This window comes from Nilaparvata lugens, chromosome 3 (assembly GCF_014356525.2).
Source record: "Nilaparvata lugens isolate BPH chromosome 3, ASM1435652v1, whole genome shotgun sequence".
In the NCBI taxonomy this organism is placed as follows: Eukaryota; Metazoa; Arthropoda; class Insecta; order Hemiptera; family Delphacidae; genus Nilaparvata; species Nilaparvata lugens.
This window is the reverse complement of record NC_052506.1, coordinates 68,159,275-68,187,246: the sequence shown is the minus strand read 5'-3', so window position 1 is coordinate 68,187,246 and position 27,972 is coordinate 68,159,275. Positions and strand designations below refer to the sequence as shown.

At 33.8% G+C, this 27,972-nt stretch overlaps 3 protein-coding genes across 4 annotated transcripts in view; 1 reads left to right on the top strand and 2 right to left on the bottom strand.

Moving 5' to 3' along the window:
- On the bottom strand, nucleotides 1–18,045 carry LOC111062929 (SET and MYND domain-containing protein 4). 2 transcript variants are annotated; one of them, XM_039424389.1, is made up of 12 exons: nucleotides 17,888–18,045; nucleotides 16,869–17,120; nucleotides 15,947–16,118; nucleotides 14,919–15,063; nucleotides 14,070–14,278; nucleotides 13,325–13,529; nucleotides 12,581–12,824; nucleotides 11,419–11,545; nucleotides 10,227–10,428; nucleotides 8,986–9,201; nucleotides 635–842; nucleotides 1–236 (listed from the first exon to the last, which is right to left on the bottom strand). In XM_039424389.1, exons 2-12 carry the CDS (start codon nucleotides 17,064–17,066, stop codon nucleotides 75–77), a joined length of 2,088 nt encoding a protein of 695 aa, XP_039280323.1. In that variant the 5' UTR covers nucleotides 17,067–17,120; nucleotides 17,888–18,045; the 3' UTR covers nucleotides 1–74. The 2 variants fall into 2 exon arrangements, with proteins under 2 accessions (XP_039280323.1, XP_039280324.1); XM_039424390.1 differs by lacking the exon at nucleotides 17,888–18,045 and adding an exon at nucleotides 17,344–17,750.
- Nucleotides 1–20,010, top strand: part of LOC111054539 (lysosomal acid glucosylceramidase) — a 39,931-nt gene extending 19,921 nt beyond the window's left edge. The window contains exon 11 of the transcript XR_005570867.1: nucleotides 19,583–20,010. The gene's annotated coding sequence lies outside the window, so the exon portion shown is untranslated. The remainder of the gene's footprint in view (nucleotides 1–19,582) is intronic.
- On the bottom strand, nucleotides 19,896–27,266 carry LOC111062169 (lys-63-specific deubiquitinase BRCC36). The gene is made up of 6 exons (XM_039424392.1): nucleotides 26,790–27,266; nucleotides 26,167–26,383; nucleotides 22,134–22,222; nucleotides 21,553–21,681; nucleotides 20,971–21,076; nucleotides 19,896–20,180 (listed from the first exon to the last, which is right to left on the bottom strand). The coding sequence occupies exons 1-6, from the start codon at nucleotides 26,892–26,894 to the stop codon at nucleotides 20,032–20,034; spliced, it is 795 nt and encodes a 264-aa protein (XP_039280326.1). The 5' UTR covers nucleotides 26,895–27,266; the 3' UTR covers nucleotides 19,896–20,031.
- Between the last annotated feature and the right edge of the window lie 706 nt (nucleotides 27,267–27,972).

Here is a 27,972-nt window from a genome sequence, read left to right as displayed (position 1 = left end):
TCATCTTCCAACCATGGTTTTTTATTCGACTATACTATCGTGGATTACTATTCATCGAGAATGAGCTGATGTGTTCATTCAGGAGCTTGTTTGTTTTGGTTATTACTGATGTAATGGGTGGATCCATGTAATGCCGCCCAACAGGTGCGTAGTGCTTCTTGGCTCAGAGAAATGTTCTTATTTGGAGGCTGGCAAATTTTGTGCATATCATCAGAGTATTGACAGAGCAATTCAATCTGAAAAATACACAAGAATGATTAGCGTATTAATTTTTCAATTTCAAGGATTTAAAAACTATTACGCTCTGAAAATTGAGTTAAAATAATATTGAAATTGGATAGAAAATTTCTATCCGAACTTTCAACCATGTTCATAGCTTATTATGACAATGATGAAACCCAACAAAATTATTGAAAATCGATAATCTTGATTTGAATACTTAACGTTATCGAAATTCGTCTGAAAGTACAGAACATTCTCTAGTAGTTCAATGTATTAATTTTACATTTTAAAGATATATACTATATTAACACCAAACACCACCTACTTTCATCCGTATTGAAAAATTGTTTCTGGTCATTTCTCTATTTGTATTTTTCGTGTGTTTTTGCAAATTAACGTGTGAGATACTCACGGCTTTGTTCAAATTCCCCGCGTTCATCGCTTCCATCGCATTAAAATGGTCCTCTTCATAGGAGTGGATAAGAATGAGCTTTTCAAGGATATTGTTGGATTTGTGGCATGCAGGACAGGGTATGTCTTTCAATAGTTCTCGCTCCTTGATTTTGGGCAGGACTTCCAGCGATGCCTCTAAGCATCCTTCACAATTTTCTGTGGAACATCTGTTGGAAGAAAAGCATACAATAAATGGTGAACACTTTTTAATAAATGAGCATCAAAAAATATAATTGAATCTACAAGAACTTCCTGAAGAAAATCATGTCAAAGACATCAAGAAAGTGAAGTTTGGAATATAAATCTTGGATATGTAAGTACAGATAATAATATAAAATAATTGACAAAAACATTTCAATGACATTACAAATGTCTTATTCAAGAAGGATGAAAATCTTCAGAGATCATTCGGTCCTATTGAAGTCTGTTGATTTGAAAAATCCATGAGTTTTTTGAGAAATCCATTGCAATTATTCATCTTCAAAAATAAACTCAACAAATTCAACAAACGATGAATTAATTTTGTAATTGATTCAGTGAAAGAGTACATTTTAGATGGCAATGTGACTACTATGATTCTCGCAATATTTTTATTTTAAGCTATATTTTCCTCAGTATTATCCGCAAGTTAAATTCTAATTCAAGAATTTATTTTGATGTAAATTATATGTTATACTGCATTTCAAAAGTATACCCCCATTGTATGTTGAGTACAATCAAACCGCTGCATATCTATATAATAAAGAAAAGAAAATCGGCTTATGCACGTAAGCCTACGGGAAAGGAAATTCATGGTTTCCAATGGGTGCCAATGAATTTCCTTTCCCGTAGGCCTACGTGTTAAGCCGATTTTCTTTTAATGAAGGGAACAAGACTATTTTGAACGGAAAAGTCGTAAAGTTCCCTAAGGGCTGTAAAAATCACTCTGAATGCTATTTTGCAAGTTATACCAAAGAGGATAAAAACTGTACGTCAAAAAGGTTTTGAATGTCGATAAGAAAGGTACAGTACGGTATATTATTTCAAGAAATCTTTAATTGACCGAGCGAAGTGAGGTCTAAGATTCAAGTCGACGGTTTGGCATTTCTCTTAATGTTTAATGTTTACAGTTGTGCATTTACGGCGAAACGCGGTAATAGATTTTCATGAAATTTGACAGGTATGTTCCTTTTTAAAATTGCGCGTCGACGTATATACAAGGTTTTTGGAAATTTTGCATTTCAAGGATAATAATTTTATAAAAGGAAAAAGAAATCCAGAAAATACTCAAATAAAAGCCAAATTGAAATCATTTTCCAAGAAAATCAAATCCTGGATCAGAATAGAAAAAGAGAAATATTATTCCACAATTAATGACCTGCCACCTCAAAAAAAAGTGGTCTATCTTGAATAAATTATGTGGTAACTCTAATAAGAAAAGTAGTAACAATAAATTTAAAATTGAACATGGTAATAATATTATAACGGATCCTTGTGATTTGGCCAATCTTTTCAATAGGTTTTTTGTTGATGTCTCTAAAGAAGTAGCATCTTCAGTCACAAACTGTGCTGATCAGGAGTTGGGAGAGACTGACGATTTCTTTCAAATTCCCCACTGCCCACATTCTATTTTTTTTTGAGCCAGTAACATATGATGAACTCCTCTTGTATATGAACGATTTGAAGCAAGGAAAGGCTCCAGGGGATGATGGTGTATCATCAAAAATGATAAAGTCTATTGCAACTGTTGTGATTCCCATTCTGATTGATATTTTCAATCATAGTTTATCAACGGGTGAATTTCCAACAGCAATGAAACTAGCCAAGGTAATTACCATTTTTAAAAGTGGTTCAAAATCTCAATTAAACAATTATAGACCAATCTCACTGTTATCGATTTTTTCCAAGCTTCTGGAAAGGGTAGTCAAAAAAGAATATTATGCTTTTTAAATTCAACAAATTTTTTTATGCACGTCAATTTGGTTTCCGTGAAGGTTGTAATACGGAAATGGCTCTTGAGAGCTTCATGTCAACATTATATAATAGCCTGAATGCCAGAGTTGCTCCTCCGGTATCTGGTCTTTTCTTAGATATCAGAAAAACCTTTGATACAGTTAAACATTCGCTACTGCTTGACAAACTATCCAGGGCTGGTATAAGAGGTGTGCCTCAGAATTGGTTCAAATCATATTTGAGTAAAAGAGTGCAATATGTTGCCCTGGGGGATGCCAAAAGTGAGATCCTGGAAGTGGACTGTGGGGTCCCGCAGGGTTCAGTACTGGGACCAGTTTTATTTCTCATTTTTATAAATGACCTTTTCTCAGGTAATTTTAATGGTAGTCCAGTTTCCTTTGCAGATGATACTGTTTTCTCTTATTGTAATACAGACGTGCAAAACCTAAATAAAATTATGCAAGAAGATCTGAATAGAATGCTTTCCTGGTTCAATAAGAATGGCCTAGCCCTAAACCTCTCTAAAACCAAATATATATTATTCACATTGTCTACTCCTTGGCAACTCCTTCACCCATTAAAATTTCATACAATTTCTTGTAGTCAAATCAATTGTGATTGTGGTACTGTGGCACAAACTGATTCCATCAGGTATCTAGGTCTGGTAGTGGATGAGAAACTCTCTTGGTCTCATCACATTTGTAAATTAAAAAATTATCTCCGCCATATTCTAAAAAAAATCTACCACCTTAGAAAATTCATTCCTTCAGCTGTGCTCAGGCAACTCTATTTTGCTCTGGTGGATTCCAAATTACGTTATGGCATTAGTTGCTGGGGATCCACCTACAAAACCCATCTAGCACCTCTAAGTGTGCTTCAAAAAGCCATAGTACGGTGTATGAAGGGTGTGAGCAGAATCGAACACTCTTTTCCTATCTTTCAATTTTTCGATTGTTTGCCATTGCGCTATAAATATGTTTTCAAAGTCTTATCATCCTTTTACATGTTATCAGGCAATCGAAGTCGGCAAATGTTCGAGAATGATAATGTTTACAGAACTAGAAGAGTAGTTGAAAATTTAGCTAGACACCCCAGAGTGTACAACACTTTTTTTCAAAAATCCTTTGTCTTTTTGGGGCCAAAATTTTCCAACTATCTACCCACACAGCACAAGTATGTTCTGAGCATTTTCTAGGAACGTTCTCTAAGAAGTTTAGGGACATCCCCAGAACGTTCTGTATGTACCTTGGAATGTCCTGGGGATGTCCCTGGAAGGAGCGAATGTCCAAAATTAGCAGGTTCCAGGGACATTCTCAGAGCACATCCCAGGGGTGTTGTGGAACATTCTTAAGACATTCTCAGTATGTTCAGAGGATCTTCAAGGGATGCGCGTACCTGATTATATAAGAAATATTGAGAACAAAATACTTTTGAAAAAACAAATATCAAAATGGCTTACTGGATGTCTGCCTGAAACTATTGAGAGTCATTTTTCTGTAATTATCTGATTCCCATTCTATTATAATACTTATTTTACCTTTTTTGCACATACCAACTTGAAAGAGAAAGATGTGTGAGTGTGTGTGTGAATGTAGCATTAAAAACTTTTTTCACTGACCTCCTACTTGCATACAAATTGTAAATAATTTAGCAAGTAGTATTTTTATTTTGACAGGAACTAACTGTATAGAAGTTTATATCTTTATTTCACTGAGTTGTGTTTTTTTGTCAAAATAAAAACGATTTGATTTGATTTTGATTTGAACATATAAACATTTAAACATTACGAGAAATGCCAAACCGTCGACTTGAATCTTAGACCTCACTTCGCTCGGTCAATAATTCAATCTTGTGTAAGCATGATCTGATCAAATAAATAGTTGGTGTATCAGTGTGGATGTGCATATGCTTTGGGACGTCGTTCAGTTATAAATAATGTTATTTATACTATTGATAAAATTTTTGTTCATTATTTGTTATTATATTCTTTAATTTTTATAAGGGTGTGGAATTTTGAATTCTCAATTTGTTTTATTTTTTATTTTTTCATAACTATTTGAAATCTTTGTAATTTTCATTATTGAATTAGGAGGTATTTTTGTTGTTTGTATTATTTATTATTGCATAAGTTCGTATTATTTTTTAATTTGTATCGTACAATTTTTATTGTTAAGGAGACATATTTGGGGAAACCCGTTGTCTCCATTGTAAATAAATAAATAACCTATTGATTGCGTGCAATAACGTATGCAATTAATAACTAAAATAACATAGTATTGTCTCTCGAACTTTCTCTGCTTTGAACTTGGGCTGTTCTGTTGCCAGTATGTCTTGAAGGAGATTAGCTTTTGATGTTGGCATTTTTGAGACACCAACCCGAACAACCATTAGCCGTTTTCACACCGATATCTCGCCGACACGACATACAGACAGGATTTACTCTGATGGACAGTATAAGAGGAGGCTGCGGTTTATAACTGCGCGAGGTCTACTGTTCACAAAACTACTAGTACTACCCGTTCAAAAACATCGAACATCTTGAAAATGTATCTTTCCATCAACGTTGTAGACAGTTGCAGCCAGACCTGATAACAGCGCTCTCACTCACATTCCGGACGAATGGACACTCACGTCACGAATGATGCATCATCAACTACTGGAACTGACTTGAAATTTTTCATATTCTTAATTTACCGAGGATGGTTATTATAGGCCTATTTTAGATTCTTTAAGATTTCAGTTGATTTTAGTTGATTTCAGTTGTCATATGATACAGATGACGTGATACTGTATCATGTAGAACAGCAACATGCTACTAAAGTTGCAATTTAACATGCTTGGGCCCAAATAACTAGTAGTTCTGTGAACAGTAGACCTCACGTGGTTTTCTCATCCACAAGTATCTAATGTCACCTGTTTGAAATGTTAACAAACTCAGTTCATGTTTGAATTTGTATTCATCCATTTCCGTGATAATCTTTATCTAATCTTTAATTATTCATTTTTAATCAATTTATTTATTTTTATTTATTTGATTTTTATTTTCATTTAATTATTTCTATGGACAATATTTATCATCATAAAAATTAATCAACTACTATTTTAGTTGTAGACAATATTTAACATCATAAACATTTCTTTAATCTCCAATTATTTCTTTTATTCAGAATTATCAGTTATTTTTTAACTGAATTTTCAGTTTATCAGGTACAATAATTATTATTAGCCTATTCAAATTGAGAAAGACTCTTTTATTTAAGAGAGAAAGCAATAGGAATGCCCTATACACACATTATTAAATCAGTTTATGCATGCAGAATGAATGAATGAATTAAAAATTCTGAGGTGTAGTAGTCTCGCTCGAATTCGCGCGGTATATATGAGATTATATAACCGGAAAAGTTCCACTTGATTTTAAGAAAAGCTTGATGGTGATGTTACCGAAAAAAAGTAATGCAACAAGATGTGAGGAATATAGAACACTGAGTATTCTGTCGCATACATCCAAAATACTAACAAGCGTTATTTTGAAAAGGATTGAAGGTAAAATAGATGCAAACCTAGCAGATGACCAATTTGGCTTCAGAAGGAATAGAGGAACAAGAGAGGCTATATTGTGTTCAAGGAACATTGTGGAAAAGAGTTTCGAAGTAAATAAGAAGGTGTATATTGCTTTTGTAGATTTACTCAAGGCATTTGATAGGGTAAATTGGAATGTCCTCATGCAAACACTCAAAACAATCAGAGTAGATTACAGAGACAGAAGGATCATAAGAGAGCTGTATACTGCTCAAACAGCATTTATAAAGGTGGGTGAGAAACAAAGAGAAGCTGCCATCAAGAGAGGAGTAAGGCAGGGTTGTAGTTTGTCACCGCTTTTGTTCAATATCTATGTAGAACAGGCAGTCAATAAATGTAAGGAATATTGTTCAGGAATCAAGGTAAATGGATTAAGAGTGCAAATGCTCCGCTTTGCAGACGATATTGCAATAGTGGCACAAGATAAAGGTAATCTAGAGAGAGCACTGAATACCTTACATGACATTCTCAAAAATGAATTTTACATGGAGATAAATAAGGCTACGACAGAAGTGATGATCTGCTCCAAGAATCCTGATTTTGAAATAGTAAAGATAGAGAATAACGCCCTCAAACAAGTAAAAAAATTTAAATACTTAGGTAGCATTATTTCAGAGGATGGAAAAGACAAAGAAGACATAAAGCGCCGTATAAGAGAAGCCAAGGCCATTTTCATCAATAAACGGAATTTGCTTTCCTACAAAAGTCTGAATTTGTATTTGAGAAAGAGACTTATAAAGAGTTGTATCTGGAGTATTGCACTATATGGCTCAGAGACATGGACTATCGGTAAGGCGGAAGAAAAGGCAATTAATGCATTTGAAGTATGGTGTTGGAGGCGAATGCTGAAAATAAATGGACCGATAGAATAACAAATGAAGAAGTATTTCAAGGGCTGAAGAGACACAAAAACTCGATTGAAATCTCTTAGGGACAGACGGCATTCTTGGATAGGACATATTATAAGACACAGCGAATTCACACTAACAATACTGGAAGGTGCAATCAGTGGACAACGGGCTCGTGGAAGACCCCGGCTACAATATTTGAAGCAGATAACCCGGGATCTTGGGGTCCAGAGCTATACCCAACTAAAACAGCTGGCTCTGGACAGACAAAGATAGATAGCTGCCAACCAATCGGACGATTGAAGCAGAAGAAGAAGATATGAGATTATGAGACAGCTCATGAAAGAGCGGCTATGAAGTACGATTGAATTACAAAGCGCATGCGCAGTTAAACGGTGCATCCAGCCATCTGTGTAATCCACTTGTCAGCTGATTGATTATGAATAATTCTATAGTCTGATTAATCCTATCTTCAGAGTATCCTCCTATCTTCAGTGATATCGTAGTATGGAGGAATTCCTTTTTCCTTTCATATTATCCTTAAAATGCAAAATTTCAAAAAACATTGTGTATGAATCGACGCGCAGTTGAAAAAGGAATATTCCTGCCAAATCTCATCGGATTCTATCAATGCGTTCCGTGATAATCTTTCCATCTGATAAAAATATTTCTCAACTATTTTAAAATTATTTTTTTTTCAATGAAGAATATTATAATTTCTTCGACATTATGCAGTTCATTTAATCATTTTCTATTTTATTTTCAATCACCTATTGAATTTGTTTTTCAAATGTGAGAATATTGATACTGATGGGCACGCATCATAAAATATATTGAAACCCTACCTTATAGAAATAGAGACAGCCAGACATCTGTGTAATGCATGCAATGAATAATCCACTTATCAGCTGATTGATTATGAATATTCTATAGTCTGATTAATCCTATCTTCAAATTAGGTGATATATATATATATAGTGATTCAGAATATGGAGGAGTTCCTTTTCTTTCTATATTATCCTTAAAATTCAAAATTTCAGAAAACCTTGTGTATACATCGACGCGCAGTTCAAAAAGGAATATTCCTGCCAAATCTCATCGAATTCTATCAACGCGTTTGGACGTAATCGCGTTACATACAGACAGACAAAAAAACTTTATAAAATAGAAACTCAGGAAGTGGAAGTGCAAATTTTTAGTGAAGAAACATGAAGAACCCAAGACATAACCTATAAACTTGAGTGTTGATAGGAAATGACATTTGGTAATACGGCGAAGCAGAACATCCAAAAGAATATCTCTGCGGATAAAAGCCATAAGAATAAATAAAATAAGACAAAAGAAAATTCGAGTTGAAACATAGACCTCACTATACGTTCGGTCAATTAATGTACTTCCGAGGTCATTTTCGGGTAGCAGTAACAGCCATGGAAGATGCCTCAATTTCTTCATTAGGACTGCAGTGGAGGTGGACTTTAGTGGCAGTGGAGAATCCTTACGACTTGGATGACAGTGGAGAAAGATAGAGAAACAGCACTGCCGATTCTCTGTCCTGCCACTAGCCACTGCCTTCTATAGAAGAGGATGGCTGATACCGGTGTATCTGATGTACGGTAATATTCTAATTTCTATATTGCGTTCACTATATGCTACCCTGTGTGGGGACACTTAAATTTATGCTATACAATAGTAATATATAAATGTAAATAGTATATAGTAAAGTAAATAATAAATTAATATGATATAATGAGCTATTGAAATGAATCAATATTATTCTTAAGATCTCAGTAAGTCAAGTTTTTCATTAGACCCTTGCGGAGCACGGGTTACCTGCTAGTTATAATTATAAATAAAATCTATAAATAACTGAATATTTCATTAATCCAAGAATTTGACATTCCAGAAGTATAAAACAGGCTTACAGTGAATGCGGATATAATTGGAGCATTACCTGATATTATATAGATTAATATCGGATTTCTCGTAAACTGGCCAGTCTTGTTTGCAAGCTGTACAGTTGCATTGGAACCAGTAGCGAGACTGGAGAGACTGCTGCCTTTCTGTCAAGTCTTTTTTCGTGTAAATTGGCCCATAGTTCTCCGTGACTGGTTCGCCCGCTAGGATTGGACGTGTACATTGCAGAACAATTGTTTGTCCATTGAAGTACCTGAAAATAATTTATTTTAGCTATTTATTCTGTCTCGAATTCGTTGAAAAGCATCTTCATGGCACAGGCCGAATGCACAAAAGCCTGCAAATTTTAAACATAATTAAATGTCACGGGAAGACTTTTTTGAAAAGAAGGTTTCTTTGATTTTGGCTCTCGTGACATTCTACTTTTCCACTTGTTAAAATTTAACAGGCTTTTGTACAACTTGGTCACAGAGTGTAAAAAATTAATTCACATAAGTTACAAAAATTATGAGATTAGAGATTAAATTTATTCTTACCTAGAATAAAAAAATCGTTAATTAATACAATATTTGAATAGTTTATCATTGAATAGAGATTTATTCTCATGTTAGTAGTAAATTTAAATTTTCAGGTTACAAAAACAAATATTGAATATATTATATTCAATAAGAATTTCTAAAAGTGCAGTAGATAAATTCCTCATTATTTGAAGATTGAAATCTGGAATATAAACCGTTGAAACTTTATAAAAATTTTAGCTATATGAGCTGAGATGGTAGCCTACCTCATTATCCTGAAAAGCAAGTTTAGAATATAAACCATTGAAATACAATGTTATTTTTGAGCGAAAATGTGACAATTCACTTTTCTTACAGAAAACCCCACAAAGAAAATTATTTTAGAATGCCTAATGATTAAAATAATTCAAAATGATGAAGCGATCTAACATGAAACAGGTAGCGTGATGTGATTGTCATGCTCTTGCAGTTCGTGTACATTTCAAGCAGTATTGGTATAGGTATAAGTACCGTATAGGTGAGGATGGTGCGTTAGCTGGTTTCAAAAATTACTTGAAATTCATCCAAATAGAGAATAATTATTATATGATTTTGTAAAAAGTAGAATATTTTTGAATAAAATACTTGCATAGGAATTGAGCGATATCATGCATAATAATTTTCTCATTCAGGTTAGTACTGCTATAATTCTGTCCACAAACATAATAATAATAAATGTTTATTTCCAAAAAACATTAATTCAGAGATGCATGGGAATCACCTAGCAAGTGCAGGATAGCAATCATGATTGAACATAGCAGCACTTATGAACACACCAACTGCGGCATAGTTCAGTTTCATGCTCTTGAATTCGAGTGGCGCTTTCATCACAGTCTCGTAGATCTCATGTGCGTTAAACTGCAACAACTCCAATTGGTGCAGCATCAATGTGCCCACATACAATTCGTCAGCCGACAATCTTTCTGAAACAAAGCATTTTCAATACAACATCAAAATGTCTATAAACAATATTTCCAAAACAGGCCATTTTCAGAGCTGAGAGTATGGGAAATCAATTCCCACCAGTGAACTTTTATGTTATACCTAATACATATTTAATTTTTCACACCATATGCCATACTTTGAATGGTAAGTTTTGTGTATGAGTGCCAGTTCATATACCTATAATCCAAAATTGTGCTTCAAATTTAGGCTACTCAGTATATTGTCATTAAATGCATGTAATTTGTTATCAAGTATGTGTAATAATCTAGTATTCCATGCTCAAATCCTAGAAAGCAAAAGTTTCAAAACGCGACAACTATTCAACATCAAACAACTATCAGTAACTACCTCTCAATATAATAGAGAAAACGCTCAAAGATGCGTTTACACCAAAGTTATTAACAAAATCAATGACTGGTTCGCCCGCTAGGATTGGATGTGTACATTGCAGAACAATTGTTTGTCCATTGAAGTACCTGAACATAATTTATTATAACTTAATCCTTATATAGATTATATTAGATTAAACATAAATTATCATACACATGATGAACATATGTGTTTGTAAAGTTCCGTTAAATCTAATAGAATCTATAAGGATTAAGTTATCAACATTTTGATGTAAACGCGCAGCTTTACTGACTCTGATTTTGAGACGTATGGTACGGTATTTCTGTATTATTGGTTAACCCAAAAATATTTGTGATAAGGTAATGTCTATTAGTTACCCTGCTATCCTATCACATTCAATTGCAATCTTATTCGAATATGTAACATTATAAAACACTGTCTTGCAAGGCTATGCAGAAAACATGTGGAAGTCGTTTTACTGTCGTTCACCAATGCAGAATGAAAAAAATATAATTAATTAACTCAGTTGAGAATCTAAAATGGACATAGCACCATGATGTTATAGAGTATCTCACTTGATAGAAGCCAAAATGACAAATATTATAATGACCACTCACCAGGATCGAACTTTTGTCCAAAATAGCCACTGCTCTGAAGAACCCGAAGAAGGAAAAGAGACATCAGAGTTCGGTTGAGGTAGTCAGCTGCTGTCCTGTACAAATCGTGTTTCACCAGTTTATAGAACTGAAAATCAATGACAAGTTCACCTGGTTCACATTAGATGAACAGAAAATTACGTTTTTAGGATAAATTAAAAAAAAAACCATAATAATTCTATTGATCCAGTATCATCCCAGCACCTAATGAAACGTATAAAACATTATTTTTGATTTAGAATTTCAACGTAAATGGGATTCACAAAAAAATTCACCGAGCGAAGTGAGGTCCAAGATTCAAGTTGACGGTTTTGCATTTCTCTCCATCTATTCATGTTTATATTTAGGGTTTCTGCATTTAAGGCGAAACACGGCAATAGACTTTCATGAAATCTGCGCGTACACATAATATATAAGGTTTTCTTGAAATTTTGCATCTAAGGATAATATAAAAGGAAAAAAGCCTCCTTCATACGCCAATATTACTGTGAAAATCATACAATAGAATAATTATTATCTAAGATTAATAATTTTATTAAGATGCTTATTATTAAGATGAATAATTATTCATCTTAAATGAGCTGTCGAGTGGATAATTAATAATTACATGCAATGACGCTTGCAATAATTGATAACTCAAAATAACATAGTATTTTCTTCCGACGTTTATCTGCTTTCAACTCGTTTAGCTTTTGATGGTAGTTGTTTATAACAAATGATTAGCATTGTCGACACACCATCTCAAACAGCCATTAGTCGTTTTCACACCGATATATCGCTATCGCCGACAGGACAAAATTTATTCTGATGGACAGTATGGACAGAGGAGGCTGTGGCTTAACTGCGCGAGGTCTATTCACAAAACTACTAGTATTTAATGATAGAATTTATTTAATCGAGAACCTGAATAATCTTCCTCTAAGACGGAGGCAAAGAATAAATTGGATTTGGGACTGAGATCGACAAACAAATAAAATCATAATTGTTTTAATCGAAGACTTCATTGATATTATTAGGGATATAAACTGACAATAATATACTTATACCTCCTTTCAAAAATTGTACTTTTTCATCATTACACTTGAAGGAAATCAGATTGAAGAACTGTTGATTATTACATTACCCTGAGATAAGGATGAGAATCGTCGTCAGTGCCCAGTTTTGACTTGAGTGATAGGAAGTCTTTGAGTGCTGCTCGTGTGAAAATTCTGAGCGATATGTAGCAGAGCACACTCATGCCGCTGCCTAGTAGCAGGTCGACATAGGCACACTCGTAGCGATGGTACGATTTGCTGGCAACGTCTCGACACTCTTCGCTACAGAATCCGACTCCACTACAAGCGCGACAAGGTACTACTGCAACAATCCTGAACAAAATAAAAATTGTTGAACTTACAATCAATATTCAATATGAAAATTCTGCTATAGTGAAATACCCTTTAATCTGTTAGTATTGGTTGAATGGAAAGCAGTAATGTTATCTATTAGCAGAGCTGATAGTTTGAATCTATTTGTGATAAAAGAGGAGTGACTGATTTTTTATCACATATTATTTAGGCCTATCAGTTTCAGTAATTAGAATAGAATAGACTAACTTTATTTCTGTAAATTACTATAGTCAAATAATTTCAAATGATGTATATTAATTGGCATCACTATTAATAATCAAGTAATACATTCAATCAAGTAACACTGGAGTATATACGAGAATAAAACTGGAAAATGGTAATGATTTACATGAAGCGGCGAAGTTAGAACAAAGTGTTGCCCTACACTCAAAATAAATAACTTACACACTTAGAATACAGTAGTGACGAATTATGAGTGACGAAATTCAAATGTTAAAATTTTTATCGAAAATGTTTACCTTCTGAAACAGTGAAGACAATGTGAGCTGTACTTGTCAGGAATCAAAGCTGCTATGAATGGTTTTTCAACAGCAATCACATCACCACTCTTGAGAGGTTGTTTGGCCACTATAAAACGGCCCTCTTCTTTTGAGCTGTTGAGGCCAACAAAACTGGATAAGCAGGGAAGTCTGCTATTCTCGCTATCCAATAGCGGTGGCAAATCTAAATAAATCATATAAAGCAAATATTATTCCTTTGAAAATTTATGAAACAAAGTCTTCTAATACAATTTAGTAATTTGAAAGAGCTTATGGTCCTAGTTCTGAACAAAATTTATTGCGTATGAAGTTTGAGTGAAATGATTCACCCATTTTGAAGTGTCATAATTTGATTTAAAATACTTCTAATTTAGACTTGAACTTTCAATTTATCTTTGAACAATTATATAGTGGTATTGACAACATCAATGTCTCATTTTTTTAATTATGGAGAAGTACCACACTCTTTCCGTACAATAAAATTATTCAAATTCTAGACATGAATTCTTACCTACTTACTTACTCCCAGGGCCATCTATATCTAAGTTGATATTTGGCCGCACCAACAAACTGTCTCTATGTATTGCATGAATTGTTGTATTTCCATTAACTCATTATCAATTCATGAATTCATTTAGACATTAATTCTTTTATATTTTACTGAAATACATACCGTAATGGTCTTTGGAGTAGGCATACTAATAATAGGCCTATTGAGACTCACCAATAACTGTGATAGTTTTTTCAACATTTGATTCATCATCTTCAGCTTGTAATTGTAGCTTTTTTGCCTTATCCATTTCGTTTCGTAAGAGATCTTTCCATTTAGTGTCATTGGTAGTGAGCTTGGAAACTAAATTCAGACAAACCATAGCCTGCTTGGGGCTTCCCATGCCGTTGTAGCATTTCGACATACGCCAGTACGCTTCCGGCCTGAACATAAATATTGAAAAATAAATAGAAAATTAAGTAGCATTAAATTATTAATATTCTCATTCGAGAAATACATGTAAGTTAACTCATTTTCACATAGCCTATTCTAGTACAAGGCAGGTATGTGTATTAAAAAGTACCGTGTATGTTGTTTTAGCTGCTACAGTAATGTAGGCTACAGTAGTGGTTGATGTAGTAGTAGTATAATTACTCTGCAGTCAACTCAAAGAGTTAACAAATTAATATAAGTATGATCTTTGAGTACCACAAACATGCAAACATTAGCACACACCTCCTACATTTCTAGTGGTAAAAATGGCTACGGTACCGTGAAGTTCAAAATAGGCATCAGTTGCATGCAGTATGCGTTGGCAACATACTTTGAAACGTATGAGCTACTCTATTGCAAAGCATCAAGTATTGAATGGAACACCACGAGTTGGTTTGCAATCTCGTGTCACTGATGCACTCCCCTTCAAACCAATGTTGCTTGTATCCTAAATTGAATGAAAGGAAGGACCATTCAAATCCTAACTCCGCCCAATAAAGAATACTCTTCAATTTAATTTTTATTCTCTCCGCTAACGTTGATCTCAGAATAAATTTAAAGAATTTCTTCTATTCTTACCCTCATGCTCACCTATAAGAATCGGGAAGTTTTTCCTTTAAAGCGAACCGAACATCGGACAACGCTAGCTCAAACTTGGTTTGCTCTAGAAGGACTCCCGATCGATCCCACAACGCATAAGCTAGACTCAAGCCATTGTCAATCGAATTATCAGTTCCTGAAATCAGTATTCCATTTATACATTTATTTGATTAGTTGCTATTTAAATTGGTTCCCGTTCATAATATTGATACCGTTATTTCGTAATTTATAACATCTATGATTTTATAATGCTTCATTCTACAGTATTTTTTCTACAGTATCCCAAGAAAGGTGAAACAGTCTACATAAAATTTGCAACAAAAGTGACAAGTAAAATTTTCTTATATCTACCTTAGTTTTCGAGATAAATTGATTTATCGATATTTTTGAAAAACTTCAATAACTAGGAAACTCTCAGTCAAAATCCAATTCTAAGGATATGGTTGGGAAGAGGAAGAAATTTTCAATACGATTTTCGATTAATATGTACTTTTGTACTTATTGTATTGATATACTTTTTTTATTAATATACTTATACATTTTTCAAATTATATCAATCTTATTGGAAGTTTCTTCCTCTTTCCAAACATATCCTTAGAAATGGATTTAGACTGATAGCTTTCCAATTATTGACATTTTTTTTAATATAGAAAAATCAATCTATCTTGAAAACTAAGGTCGACATAGGAAAATTTTACTAGACATTTTTTGTTGCAAATTTCCTGTAGAATCTATGATCTTTGGTTATCACCCCTATCGTGGGACACTCTGTATATAAGTTGTAAGAATATTCGATGATATTAACATTTTCCAAGAATGGAAATATATAACCTATATAAAGGTTGCACAAATTCATCTGGTTTATATTAGATAAAACTGTATTATATCATCATCATCATCATCTTCATTATCAAATATCAAATTTTTCCAATATTAGTTTCATTGATTACAATAATAAACTGGTATTTTAGCCATCATATAATATAATACAATAGATAGTATATTATATGAATGACTACCTGTGGCTGGTGCCCTGATAATGCTTTGTGAGAGAATCATGACAGCCCTGTCCCATTGTTTGAGCTTGATTGCTCTGTGAGCCTCACTGCGCCGTGACAAAGCTATTTGAGCACTTTTGCCTCGACTCAGCGGCTGCACATTCTGCAGTCGACTGTGAACCGCTTCATAAATCTGCAACATTCATATCCAAATTTAGACACCCGATTCATTGTTCACAAAATACATAGACAAGCTAATGGCTAATTGAAACCGAAATGGATCATGAATAGCAAAACACACAAAAGATAAAGTGAACACCCACTAGGACTCGGAATTTGAACGTGGGCATTAGTGATTGAATGTAAATTATTATTCTACATTGACATCCAAAATACAAACAAAATATACGATATAGATAAATTGATAATTTAATTTAGTAACAGATTAAAAAATAAAAACTTAATAGATCGAATGTAGGTAAATACCATATCCTGAAGAAAATCTCAGTAACATTCTCTTAAGGCATATCTATTTATTCAAATGAGCACAAAATCAATGATTGAGATTGAATCAATTGTTTTTTGTTTTTCGCACAAAGAGAGTGCTTTTCTTCAAAACTGTTCCCTGAATAGTAAAGCAATACGAGGGAAAGACAGCCTATAATATATTGAATTAATATCGTCTGTATTTCACAGCAATATTGAAATCTCAATTATGAATTCCCAATCAAAATTGATATTTATTTAATGTATATTTGACAATGTAAAAACCTTTAACCTTACAGTTGTGTTGTGAAATACTTCATTAATAAAATCCTTTTATTAGAAAAACCGTTTTGCCCTATATAATGTTAGTGAAAATATCAAAATTATCATTACGGTACCAATAATAGTTAGTATGAAATAATAAACTGTTGAAAATAAATGTTTGTCTGTACTTTACCTTTTCATCATTGAAGACATATTTTATCCTTTCTTCGTCCAATTTAAGCTTTCCAAACTTTTCAATCCAGTCTTTTCCAGCGGTTTCAGCAACATTTTCAGCAAATGTCATGAAAAAGCCCTTCCTATCCGACTGAAGGGTAGCAGCACTACATATTGAAGTTTTGTATTCAATTGATTGGTTCAATTGAGTACCCATTCTATTCAGATGAACAAAATAATATCTTTCTTTTTTAGATTGAAAGTTTCATATCTGTAAGAGAAATAAATATTATTTGAATAAGGTACATGGCAGTACATTATCATTATCTATGGTGAGTAACTAACTTGAGATTTTTATTTTATTGTGAGTTTTGTTATCTTCATTTTGCACACTGGAAGAGGGAATCAGTTCATTTCCAGAATAACATACAGTATAAATAAAGTACCTTTATTTAATTTCTTTGCAAGAGGAAATAAATTCTTTATTCAGTTACCTTTATTATAAGAAAACAATTTATCAGTTTCTTTGGTAGCACTTTATATGTTCATGTTTCCACAAACATTTCAAGAGTTCACAAGTTTTTAAAGTTTGGAGGCTCGGAAGGATGGAGAATCAATATCAACAACTAAGTTAACTACACGTTATTCACCGGAATAATCAGATATCATATATAGGCCTAGAATACAATTATTCTCTGGAGCATATTGTTCAAGTAAATAGAATTGAAATTACAAGACTTGAGAGTTCATATTCATATGAAAATGTATGAGATCGCTACAATTTGAATAAATATTTAATACACTGTGTACACAAGTAAATAATAAGAAAACGCGAGTAAATATTTTATTAAGAAAAAAAGGATACGACACTGTAGTTATGTGAAAGATTCTCCAACAACAGGTATAGGTCTTATAATACGCACTACTCTCTTACAGAGAGACTAGATTTTATAACTGATTGCTGAACGACTTACACGAATAAATTTATTGACAGAAAAATCAAGCAAAGCTGAAAAATAATAATTTTTGTGTACTAACCAGTCGCTCCAAAACAATCTTAAATTTATAGATTGAAGCACTTATACAATCAGTATGGTGTAACTTTATAAAAATCCTCGATAACCAAAAAGATCCATGTACTGTCTTAATAGATGAGCATCTTAACGCTGTAAGATTTCTCAAAATAGCACAACACTTTCGGAGTTTCGGATCTCCACAATTAGTTATTTATAACCTGGATATGCTCGGTACGATGCCGCTCTTCCATTTGGAGATGGTTTCTAACGATTTATAAAAGCCTATTGGTTATTTATCATTTTCAATGCTCAAAGACATCGTATGATTGAATAATTCAATAATATCTACAATATTTCATTATAGGGTCAAGTAGACTGAATTCCAAAAGCGCGTGATGCCGGTCTCCTTTTATTTCATGTGTTCTCTTTTTCTTGATTCTATTATTTATAGTTTAATAGCAGCTATAATGCTTAATATGTACTGAAGATTTATTTAACACGTGTAAACGTTTTTCAATTGACAATAAAAATATAATTTCAATTATCAAAAAAGTACCCTTTGGAAATTTTTTTTACATTACTCAATGTGCAATATATGTAAACTCAGCTTTGTGCGAATAATAAGGATTCACACTTGAAAATGATCGATTCTAAGGGAATCAAGCTGGACTCGCTCCGATCGAGTAGGAAGGATTTAGCATTGGAGTAAATTCAAATTCATTTCTTTGCCATAAAATAATACAGATTGATAAAATAAATATTCTAACTCACAAAATGGCACTACCGTCAAAGAAAACTTGTGCGCCGGCAGTGAGTTCGAACAACTTCGAACAATAGATTTGAAGATGAGACTTTGTCACACCAGACGCATCCAGCCGTGTGACATCACTCTCAGATTTCAATCCAGAACCATTCTGAATTTGTTTCTTTGTGTTTGTGGAAATAGATTTTAATTTGATTTCCTATACTTGTTTTATGTAAACAGATGACACACTGTTGGCTAACACTCTGTAATGACAGATATATGCCAGCTAATATGCCGCTAAGACTAGCGCTTTTGAGTTCCCTGAACTATTGCGAACTGTGAAGATCCTCACCACTGTTAAGAATAAGTTCATGAAACTGAAAAAGTCTACAGTCTGTTTATAAACAAATTGTTTATTACACAGATTAATGAATGCATGTTGATGTTAAAGTGACAAAATAATGTGTAATACATTGCATTGTATTGTTTGCTCTATCCAATAAATGAATTTATTCACTTGATAGTTCAATGGTATCATACTTTATCAATTTGAAAATATCAAATAAAACAATGCCACTTTACAAACAAATCCTCAAAACCTGTACCAAGCTAACAGAGTTTACCTCCGTAAACATAGAGGTAGTGAGTTGACTATAGTGAGGTCCACGTTATTATGGCAGTGGATAAAGATAAGAGAACAGCGTTGTCGATTCTCTGTCTTAATTAATTATATTTCTGCCTTGTCAAAAACAGATTTGGCAACGTTGCGGAGCTAGAAAAGGATAGTACTACCTGCTTTGTCGAATGATAGACAAGGATAGCAACATCAAAGTTGATCAAATACTGTCATTATAACGTGGACCTCACTATAGGGTAAAGATTTTAGAGAGTGGAAGCATAACTTAATCCATGCCTATTTGTGTAAGCTATTACTGAGCAACAATTTTTTCAATAAGTTATATTTTTTTATAGCGGATGATGCCCATTATAAGCTTTTCACTTGTGCGTGAGAGCTGGGTGAACTAATGGAAAGTGCGTGGGTGATTTGATTAGTTGATCAAATGTCCATGCCTACCGGCGGGATTCGAACGCACGACCAGGTAGCGCTAGCAGACTGAATGGTGCAACGCCTTAGCCGTCTCAGTTATCCTAGCCAGCCAGGCGAAATTTATTGTAACATTAATTGAATATAATTCTTAAATAATATCAGACCACCATTAAACTATTCCGTATTACTAAAGAACCGTCAGACCTATTAGTGATTGTGAATTCAGAAAAAATAGAAGACACTTGCAAATAGCGTTTATTGAACTTACATAGAATACAAATTATAGTATGGAATTATTCGATGGTATTGGCTTAAAATTATTTTTTGCAATAAAGTTATAAATCAAATAATATATAAGTATCATGAATCATAATTAACTTTTCTCATCGGTCGAATCCAGCAGTTTCCTCTGTTTCTCAAGTAGCGTATACCTGTGTTTGTTAACTGCCAATTGAGTTTCCAAAGTTTTCAGTAGCGGCAAGGAAATGGTTTCCACTATATGATGGAGTGTTTTCGTTAATACTGCAACAACGAGGCAATGACAGAATGAATTAGATCACTTCATTATTGGTTATCAAGCATACACTAGACGACTATAAGAATATATTCTATCATTTAAAATACACTCTCTACCAACTAAATTTGTGTTGTCGTAAAACGATTACTGCTGCAGGATCCAGTATACAAGTAGTGGTTTAAACAGCAAATCAATGCCAAGACAAAAACATATTAAGTAAAATAATATTTCTGAATATTGTAAACTTCCTGCAAGTTATCTCAGTGTATATTTAATATGTGTGGTAGGAATAGCTTTCACGCCGACATAGCATTCCGACATACTTCTACACTGAAGCTAGGACAATAACACCTCATTCACGCCTAATGTAATATAAATAAATTAATATGAATAGGATGGAATAGAATAGGAAAAACGTTTCTTGAATCAATAAGCACTTTAAGCACCTCAAAGAGGCTGCTCGACAAGGTAACATATACAAAACATGTAAATTCAAATATAAATATATATGGATATATTAATTGTAAAGAATACAAAATTGTAAGTTTTCCATTTAATCATATGCATAGGTGTAGCAGTAGTCGAGTGGATTAGATGCTGGCTTTATATAATTTAGAGGCCCGGACAAGATATTTTTTTCGGGCTTCGGATGGATACGTTAAGTGTTGGTCTCGGCTGCCTAAAAAAAGTCATTAGGTCATGTCAGAGGCCCGTGTAGTTTACAGTACACATTATTTTCTATTGAAACAATGTAAGTTACTTTACAAAACACACTGAGAATAATTTTAGACTCACCCATTTCATTGTGAATTTTTGTCATAACATCCAAGTTTTCATGATCAGTTTCCGAATAGAAATCCATTTCCTCCATATGCAATATTTCTTGCAATCCACAAATTGTCTACGACAAAAGAAGTTGGAAAATTAATTAGTAGTATGAAATGGTTTTTATGGATGGAATTGTGATAATAATAAATAGAATTATTTTAAATGGATAGTTTTGAAATATATCACAGATTATAGCACGATTGTAAGTCTATTCAACGAAATCACTGAAAATTACACTATTGTTCATTGAAGGTTCTTGTGGAATTTCTTCCATTAGATGATTAGATAATTCTAGTCGGTTGAATCTAATAGATGTGTGTAAACTGATAGTTTGCTTACTCTAAGAATACTAGATCAATTTCATAATATTCCTAGATAATCTCATGATTTCATGAATAAATAAGTAGCTGGACATTTGCAATCAACGATTTTTTGAGATTTCACTATTATTGGCTATTAGTGAGACATTTCCGTCCTTTAAACAGAAAATGAGAGCTTTATCGTCGGAATTTGAAAAATAAATTAATTTTCGGTTAATTATTAGCTCACCTCCAAACAGTTTGATTCGGAATGTTCAGCGGATTTGATGTAAAGAGGAATTTCGAGTCGCTCGTAGGGATGACCTTCATCGCTTTCTGATAGCCGCGATTGGAAGCAAGTCAACTGCACATCCCAGGTCTGAAACAAGTAATAGGAATGCTATATCAATAACAGTAAATACAGCAACAAGTGAAACATAACAAATTTTATTGCTACAGTATTGTCTAAAATTTAGAAACATGATAGTCAATTTCAATTTATGTATATCAAATGTTTATTATGCCCAATACAATTACGGCAGATGTGAGGCTTTTGTCTCTTCCACATCTCTCCTATGTAAGTTATAGGTCCAATGTTTACACAGAATAGACGTGTATATTATGTAATCAAATGTACATCAAATTTTGTTTATACGAACATGTCTCATGTTTATCAAATTTTATTTCTACAGTATTGTGGTAGGCTTTCAGTATTTTAAGTTGGATTAAATGTTCACTGTACATCTCAAACCAAAACAAGTTGCGGAAAAAGAAACTTTTGATGACAAAATTTGTAGCGATAAAAGTGAGTTCTGTCTTCCAGTTTCCTACCTTTGAGGTTTTGTCTTCGGAAAAAACTGAGCAGATGACACCAACAAAATCTGAGTCCATGAGCTGGTAATTGGCTTGCGTATTAACATCTGGAATAAAATATATATTATATTAATTTTATAAATAAATAAAGAGAAAAAATATAAAATAAGGAGGCATTTGAAAAGTATGTACCATACTTGTGTTGTAGTTTTTAGAAATAAGTGTATAATACGTTATTTCGTTTATTTCTTCAAGAAAATATTTATTTTTACTATTTGTGTAGTTGAGAAGTTGATATTGTGGTAATTATTCATATTGAATGAAAAATACTAAGAAATTGTCAAAAAACAAAATATTTATTTTTCACTATTTGTGTAGTTGAGAAGTTGATATTGTGGTAATTATTCATATTGAATGAAAAAGACTAAGAAATTGTCAAAAAACCACTGATTTATTGATAATTAGAAAGACCGGTTTCGGTTATTACACCATTGTCAATCTCTGATAAACTAAAACTAAATACAAAAACAGCAGAATTTATACTAGTAGGCGAGTACTGCTATTGGTCGAGGGCATGAACGCCTGCCATTGGCCTAGCTAGACAGTCTCCTCCCACTCATGGCGATTCTGTTGCTTAAGCCGCCATTTTGTCACACCGTTGAGTGGGAGGAGACTGTCTAGCTAGGCCAATGGCAGGTGTTCAAGCCCTCGACAAATAGCAGTACTCGTCTACTAGTATAAATTCTGCTGCTCTTGTATTTAGTTTTAGTTTATCAGAGATTGACAATGGTGTAATAACCGAAACCGGTCTTTCTAATTATCAATAAATAAGTGGTTTTTTCACAATTTCTTAGTCTTTTTCATTCAATAAAATATTTATTGTTAAGCTAAACCTCTACTAAGCTTGGTAGAGTAACTGGCAATTGGATATTCCTAGTTTTGATATGAGAAAGACATGTGACAACACCGATTAACACTATTCTGTATAGTGGAATAGTGTTATCTAAAGTTTGCCTAAAGGTGTTTTTTATCCAGTTAAGGTAATCCATATTGAGTGATGCTAGCAAAACATCAATGATGATACTTTGCTGAATAGTATGCACTAATTGACACTAAATGAGAACAGAACAAAATAACGTACAGCTATGAATCTTAGACCCAATACAACTACGGCAGATGTGAGGCTTTTGTTTCTTCCACATCTCTCCTATGTAAGTTATAGGTCCAATGTTCACAGATGAGACGTGGCGCTGGTGGTTACTTTTTCGCCACGCCACGTCCCTTTGCCATCCTTTAATACCGTCTGCTTCATCCATTACCCACACTTGTGGGATCGATGGCGTCATAAAACTCAATACACGTAAATCAAAACACGACTATTCAGATGACAGTGATCCAGTGACCTGTTAAAAATTTAAATTATCACACTGTAATATGCCGTCACACAGCAGCTTCCTGACGGCTCTCTTGAAGGCGGCCTCGTCCAAGCTGTTTCACACAAGGAGGCAGCTTGTTGAAGAATTTCAGGGCAGAAATCCTATAACTGACCTGCAATCGGTGGAGGCGTCTCCTGAGGATATCCAACAGCTCACAGTGCATAGTATTGTTGTAGTGAATGTCATTACGGGCAGCCAGAGTATGTTGTACCCTCTTGACATACACCAAACACAGGAGGATTTAATAGCTGATTTAATAGGTCATTTATCATGACTTGGATCAGTGAAGGCCCCACCACCGATCCCTGAGGCACACCAGAAGCCACTGGAAGAGTCTGGGAGCTTACCACCACCGAGGGAGACAAGCTATGTCCTTCCAGAAAGGTAAGGGCCTAAAATGGAAAAGGCTGAGTCTCCTAGACTCACCATCCTCAAGGCAGCATCAATCCACTCAGCTACATGGTCCACTGCACCCATTGATCTCCCAACTTGGAAGCAAAACTGCATGCTGGATAAGAGACCATTCTCCACAAAAAAAGCATCCAGCTGAGACTTTATCAGTGCCTCAATATCCTTGCCAAAGACAGAAGTTATGGAGATTGGGCTGAAGCTACAGACTCTCATGATGGCCCTTCTTGAAGACAGGGACAGTTAACATCTGAGCTTTTAGAGGGTTTGAGAGCTTATCATTTTATTCAAGGCAGCTGGTGTGGTGGTGCAAAAGAAGGAGAAATGCTCCTGTCCCAACTGGACTCTTCCTCCCAACATAACAATTGGATAAATAACAGTATCAGGCAGGGCATCCACAATATCCTGAACTGAATTCACAAAGAAGCCATTGAAGTCATCCGGGCTTGCAAAGTCAATTCTTTCCCGGGGCATGGATCTATTGGTATTGATCACATCCCAGACAGCTTTTCATTGATTATGTGCACCCTCAATCCGTCGCTCAATTGCCAACCTCTTTGCCAGCTCAATCCTCCACTTGTAGAAATGTTTGAAATTTCTATACCTAGCAGAGCTGTCATCAGCATCTTCACATCTGTTCTTGAGGGTCACCATGATCCCCTCAAGTCTGGCCAGATCATCAGTGAACCACTCCTTGTAGCCATCCATATGCCTAGATCTCCTCTTCAGCACATGGGGGTGGTGCGGCTTGACAATTTCAGGAAAGTAAAAACCGAACTTATCATTGAAATGGCCAAAAAAACTGCAAATGATCCAGTATCTCCTGAAGAAAGAAAAACATCATTCCAAGCCGCACTGGCATCTTTGATGTGATCAAGGGCCGATTCATGCACAGGTCTTGTTTACTTGCTACTTGTTGTAGTCTTCTCCATGGTCGTTGACATGGGAATTGTCAAATTTCTTCCCAATCTATGAGGATTCACGATCTATGATGCCGGTATGTGTAGTCGTCTACGTTTGTATAGTATCTATGTATCTATGTATGTGTGGTCATCTCTGCCTGTGTATAGGCCTCACGATCAGGGGCCTATTTCACAAAGGTACAAGTATTGTTACCAACCATGGTTACGAACAAGTACTTGTAGTTACAAGTTTACAAGTACTCACGTTTCACAAAAATTTATGATCCACAAGTTTACAATTTTACAAGTCTACAAGTACTTCAATAGTAAACATAACCTATTTTCATGATGATTTCATTTTTTCATCCTTTATAAAGGTTACTTGTACTTTTCAATAATTACTTTTAAAATAATTGAAAGCAATATAATGTTTTTTGTACATTATACTTCATTTATTGCTGAATTTGTAACCTACACAGTATATGTACTCTGTTTATATATAGTGAATGTACTATATATAATGTATACTATATATACTGTGTATATATACAATGGTACACATAACCTTTGAGGTAACTCATCAATAACTATTTTGGAAATTTATTAAATTCAATTTCCTGATGCATATATTTCCAAAATAATGAATTATAGAGGAATATAGGGCATTTTTGATCATTAGAAATATTTAAAATCATTTAAATAATCACTTGTAAATCCTTTACATAGCTTTCCACTTCGGTAGAAATTTCATAGTTACGAACAAGTAATTTCGACCAAAATTGTTTGGCTACAATGAAAATCTTTGTGAAACACTTGTTCGTAACAAGCAAATCACTTGTAAACTTGTAGAAATTCATTGTAACTACAAGTTTACAATTCTGCTTTTGTGAAACGCTAGTAATCAGCTGTTCTCCAAAACCATGGTTGGCAACAAGACTTGTAACCTACTTGTACCTTTGTGAAACGGGCCACAGGTAGTTTTTCAGACCTCCAGCAAAGGCACCGTAGTCCTGTATTGCCTTAAGCTTATAATATATCACAAGCTAGAACAATATCCCTATCTGGGTCAAAAGGCAACAATACTTCAGGTGATGTCAAGTACTTCTTCAATTTTTTCAAACAATTATCATGAACAGATGACCATTCAAATTTAGTACCAATTTTATCATTATAATTAATTTTCTCAGAACATAATCTATAATTTTATCAGAGCTCCTAATCCATGAAACTGTAAGTGAAGTATGTAATGAAATAAACTTTACTTACATATATTTAAAAAAATGACTAATGATATTTTGTACTCACCAACATGGGAAGGCCACACGGTGATGTGAGGATGAGAGTGGTACCAGCCGAGTACTCGCATTTCGCATTTGAGTTTGTCAGCTAGTTGAGCTGCGTACTCAGTAGCTAGCACCAGTTGTTCATCGCATATTTCAACGCGATCCTTCTTCTTATCCAATCGTCTTGGAATAAGTAGCGCTGAAATGTGAGCTTCGTTTTGGTCTCCAACCCTCTTGGTCTAAAAATATAAAAAATATTATTTGAATTGGAATGTGAAATAAGTTAATGCAATTTCTAATTTTAAATAACAGTATTTACATAGTAAATCTTACATACTATACTTTATTATATACTTAACTTTAATTTTACATAGTAAAATCATAGTTCATTTGAAATAACAGTATCCACATAGTATTTTCATAGCACCTTAACTTTATTCTTGAACTGAATTTGTAAACATACCTATTTCAAACGTAAGAAACATTGTCAGCTTAACTTACGTAGGAATGAATAAATATGATTATTATATCTCTAATGATTATTATTTATTAGCTCTTTTAAATCGGGCAGATTACAAAAAAATGAATAGTCCAATAACATAAAACTAAACTGATAAAAATGGGATACGTAAAAGCATACCGTACCTCTCCAATAAGTAGACCTATCACTTCCTCTTTTTCTGTCGATAATGCCAATTGAAGACAAGCCATTTTTAAATCTTCTGTAAGATATACTGCTGACAGCGACATTTTCCTAGGTAAAAGAATTACGATTCAATAGATTGATATATTTTTACTGTCCTCTTCTATCTTACTGACACTCAACTTTAGTTCATAAACGACATTAACTATTTTTGCAATAATATTTCAAATGCCAATTAAAATTGGGTACCTATTCAGATTAACTTTATAACAATTGAGAGTAAAGAGTGCAATAAAGTTTAAAATTCTATAAACAAACTGAATCCAAAACCAGAACAATCACTATTTTTATTTTGGTTTGGCTTTTCAATCTTCATCTTCAATAATTAGTTTGAGGTTATGTATGGAATTAGATATTATGATTGTGTTCATGGGAGGTGGCGGTGCATGTACGGCTTCGGCGAAGTGAGCAGTAACCAGAAACCACGTGACTGGTGCACCACTACTTGCTCCATTGATATAGAGAATATTACTATTATATATATCAATGGCCCATATGAATAAAACCAGAGCAAACGCTCATGAGCAAGAGCATGGAGCATTAAGTTTTGCTCATGAGCAAAAGGTAGAAGCAAAAGCATTTGCTCATTTTTATATGAATAAGCTCATTTTTATATGAATAATTACCTTATACTCTTACCTCATGCTCCTGAACTCTGGAGCAAATGCTCACGTATTTTAAAGATTTTTCATCAGCTGATTCGCTTTTGTAGCCTGACTTTGTTTTTATAGCTCACGGAAGCGCTAAATATGCAAGTAGGGGGCACCGCTTGTGTTTGCGTCGTCTGCTCTGTTTTCTATTTATGAATAGAGTTTTAGGTTAGTTGAGTTTAAAATTTTAAAATAATAGCGTTAAAAAATGTCATCTCTATAATAATCTCCAGCATATTCTTATAATATCAATAGCCAGCCTTGTTATAATCGTATACACTCTCATCTTCTTAAATGCCTATGTCCTATTTTGTGATGGCTATTTTGATATCAGGTAGCTTTATTTTGTATTTATTCTTTTGTAGGGATAATGGTGATGTATATCATGATTGAATCTAGAAAGAGTTTTATAGTTCTCAACTATTGGTTGTGATCGTATCTGGTATAGTTTCCTCTTCCTCATGCGAATTAGTTG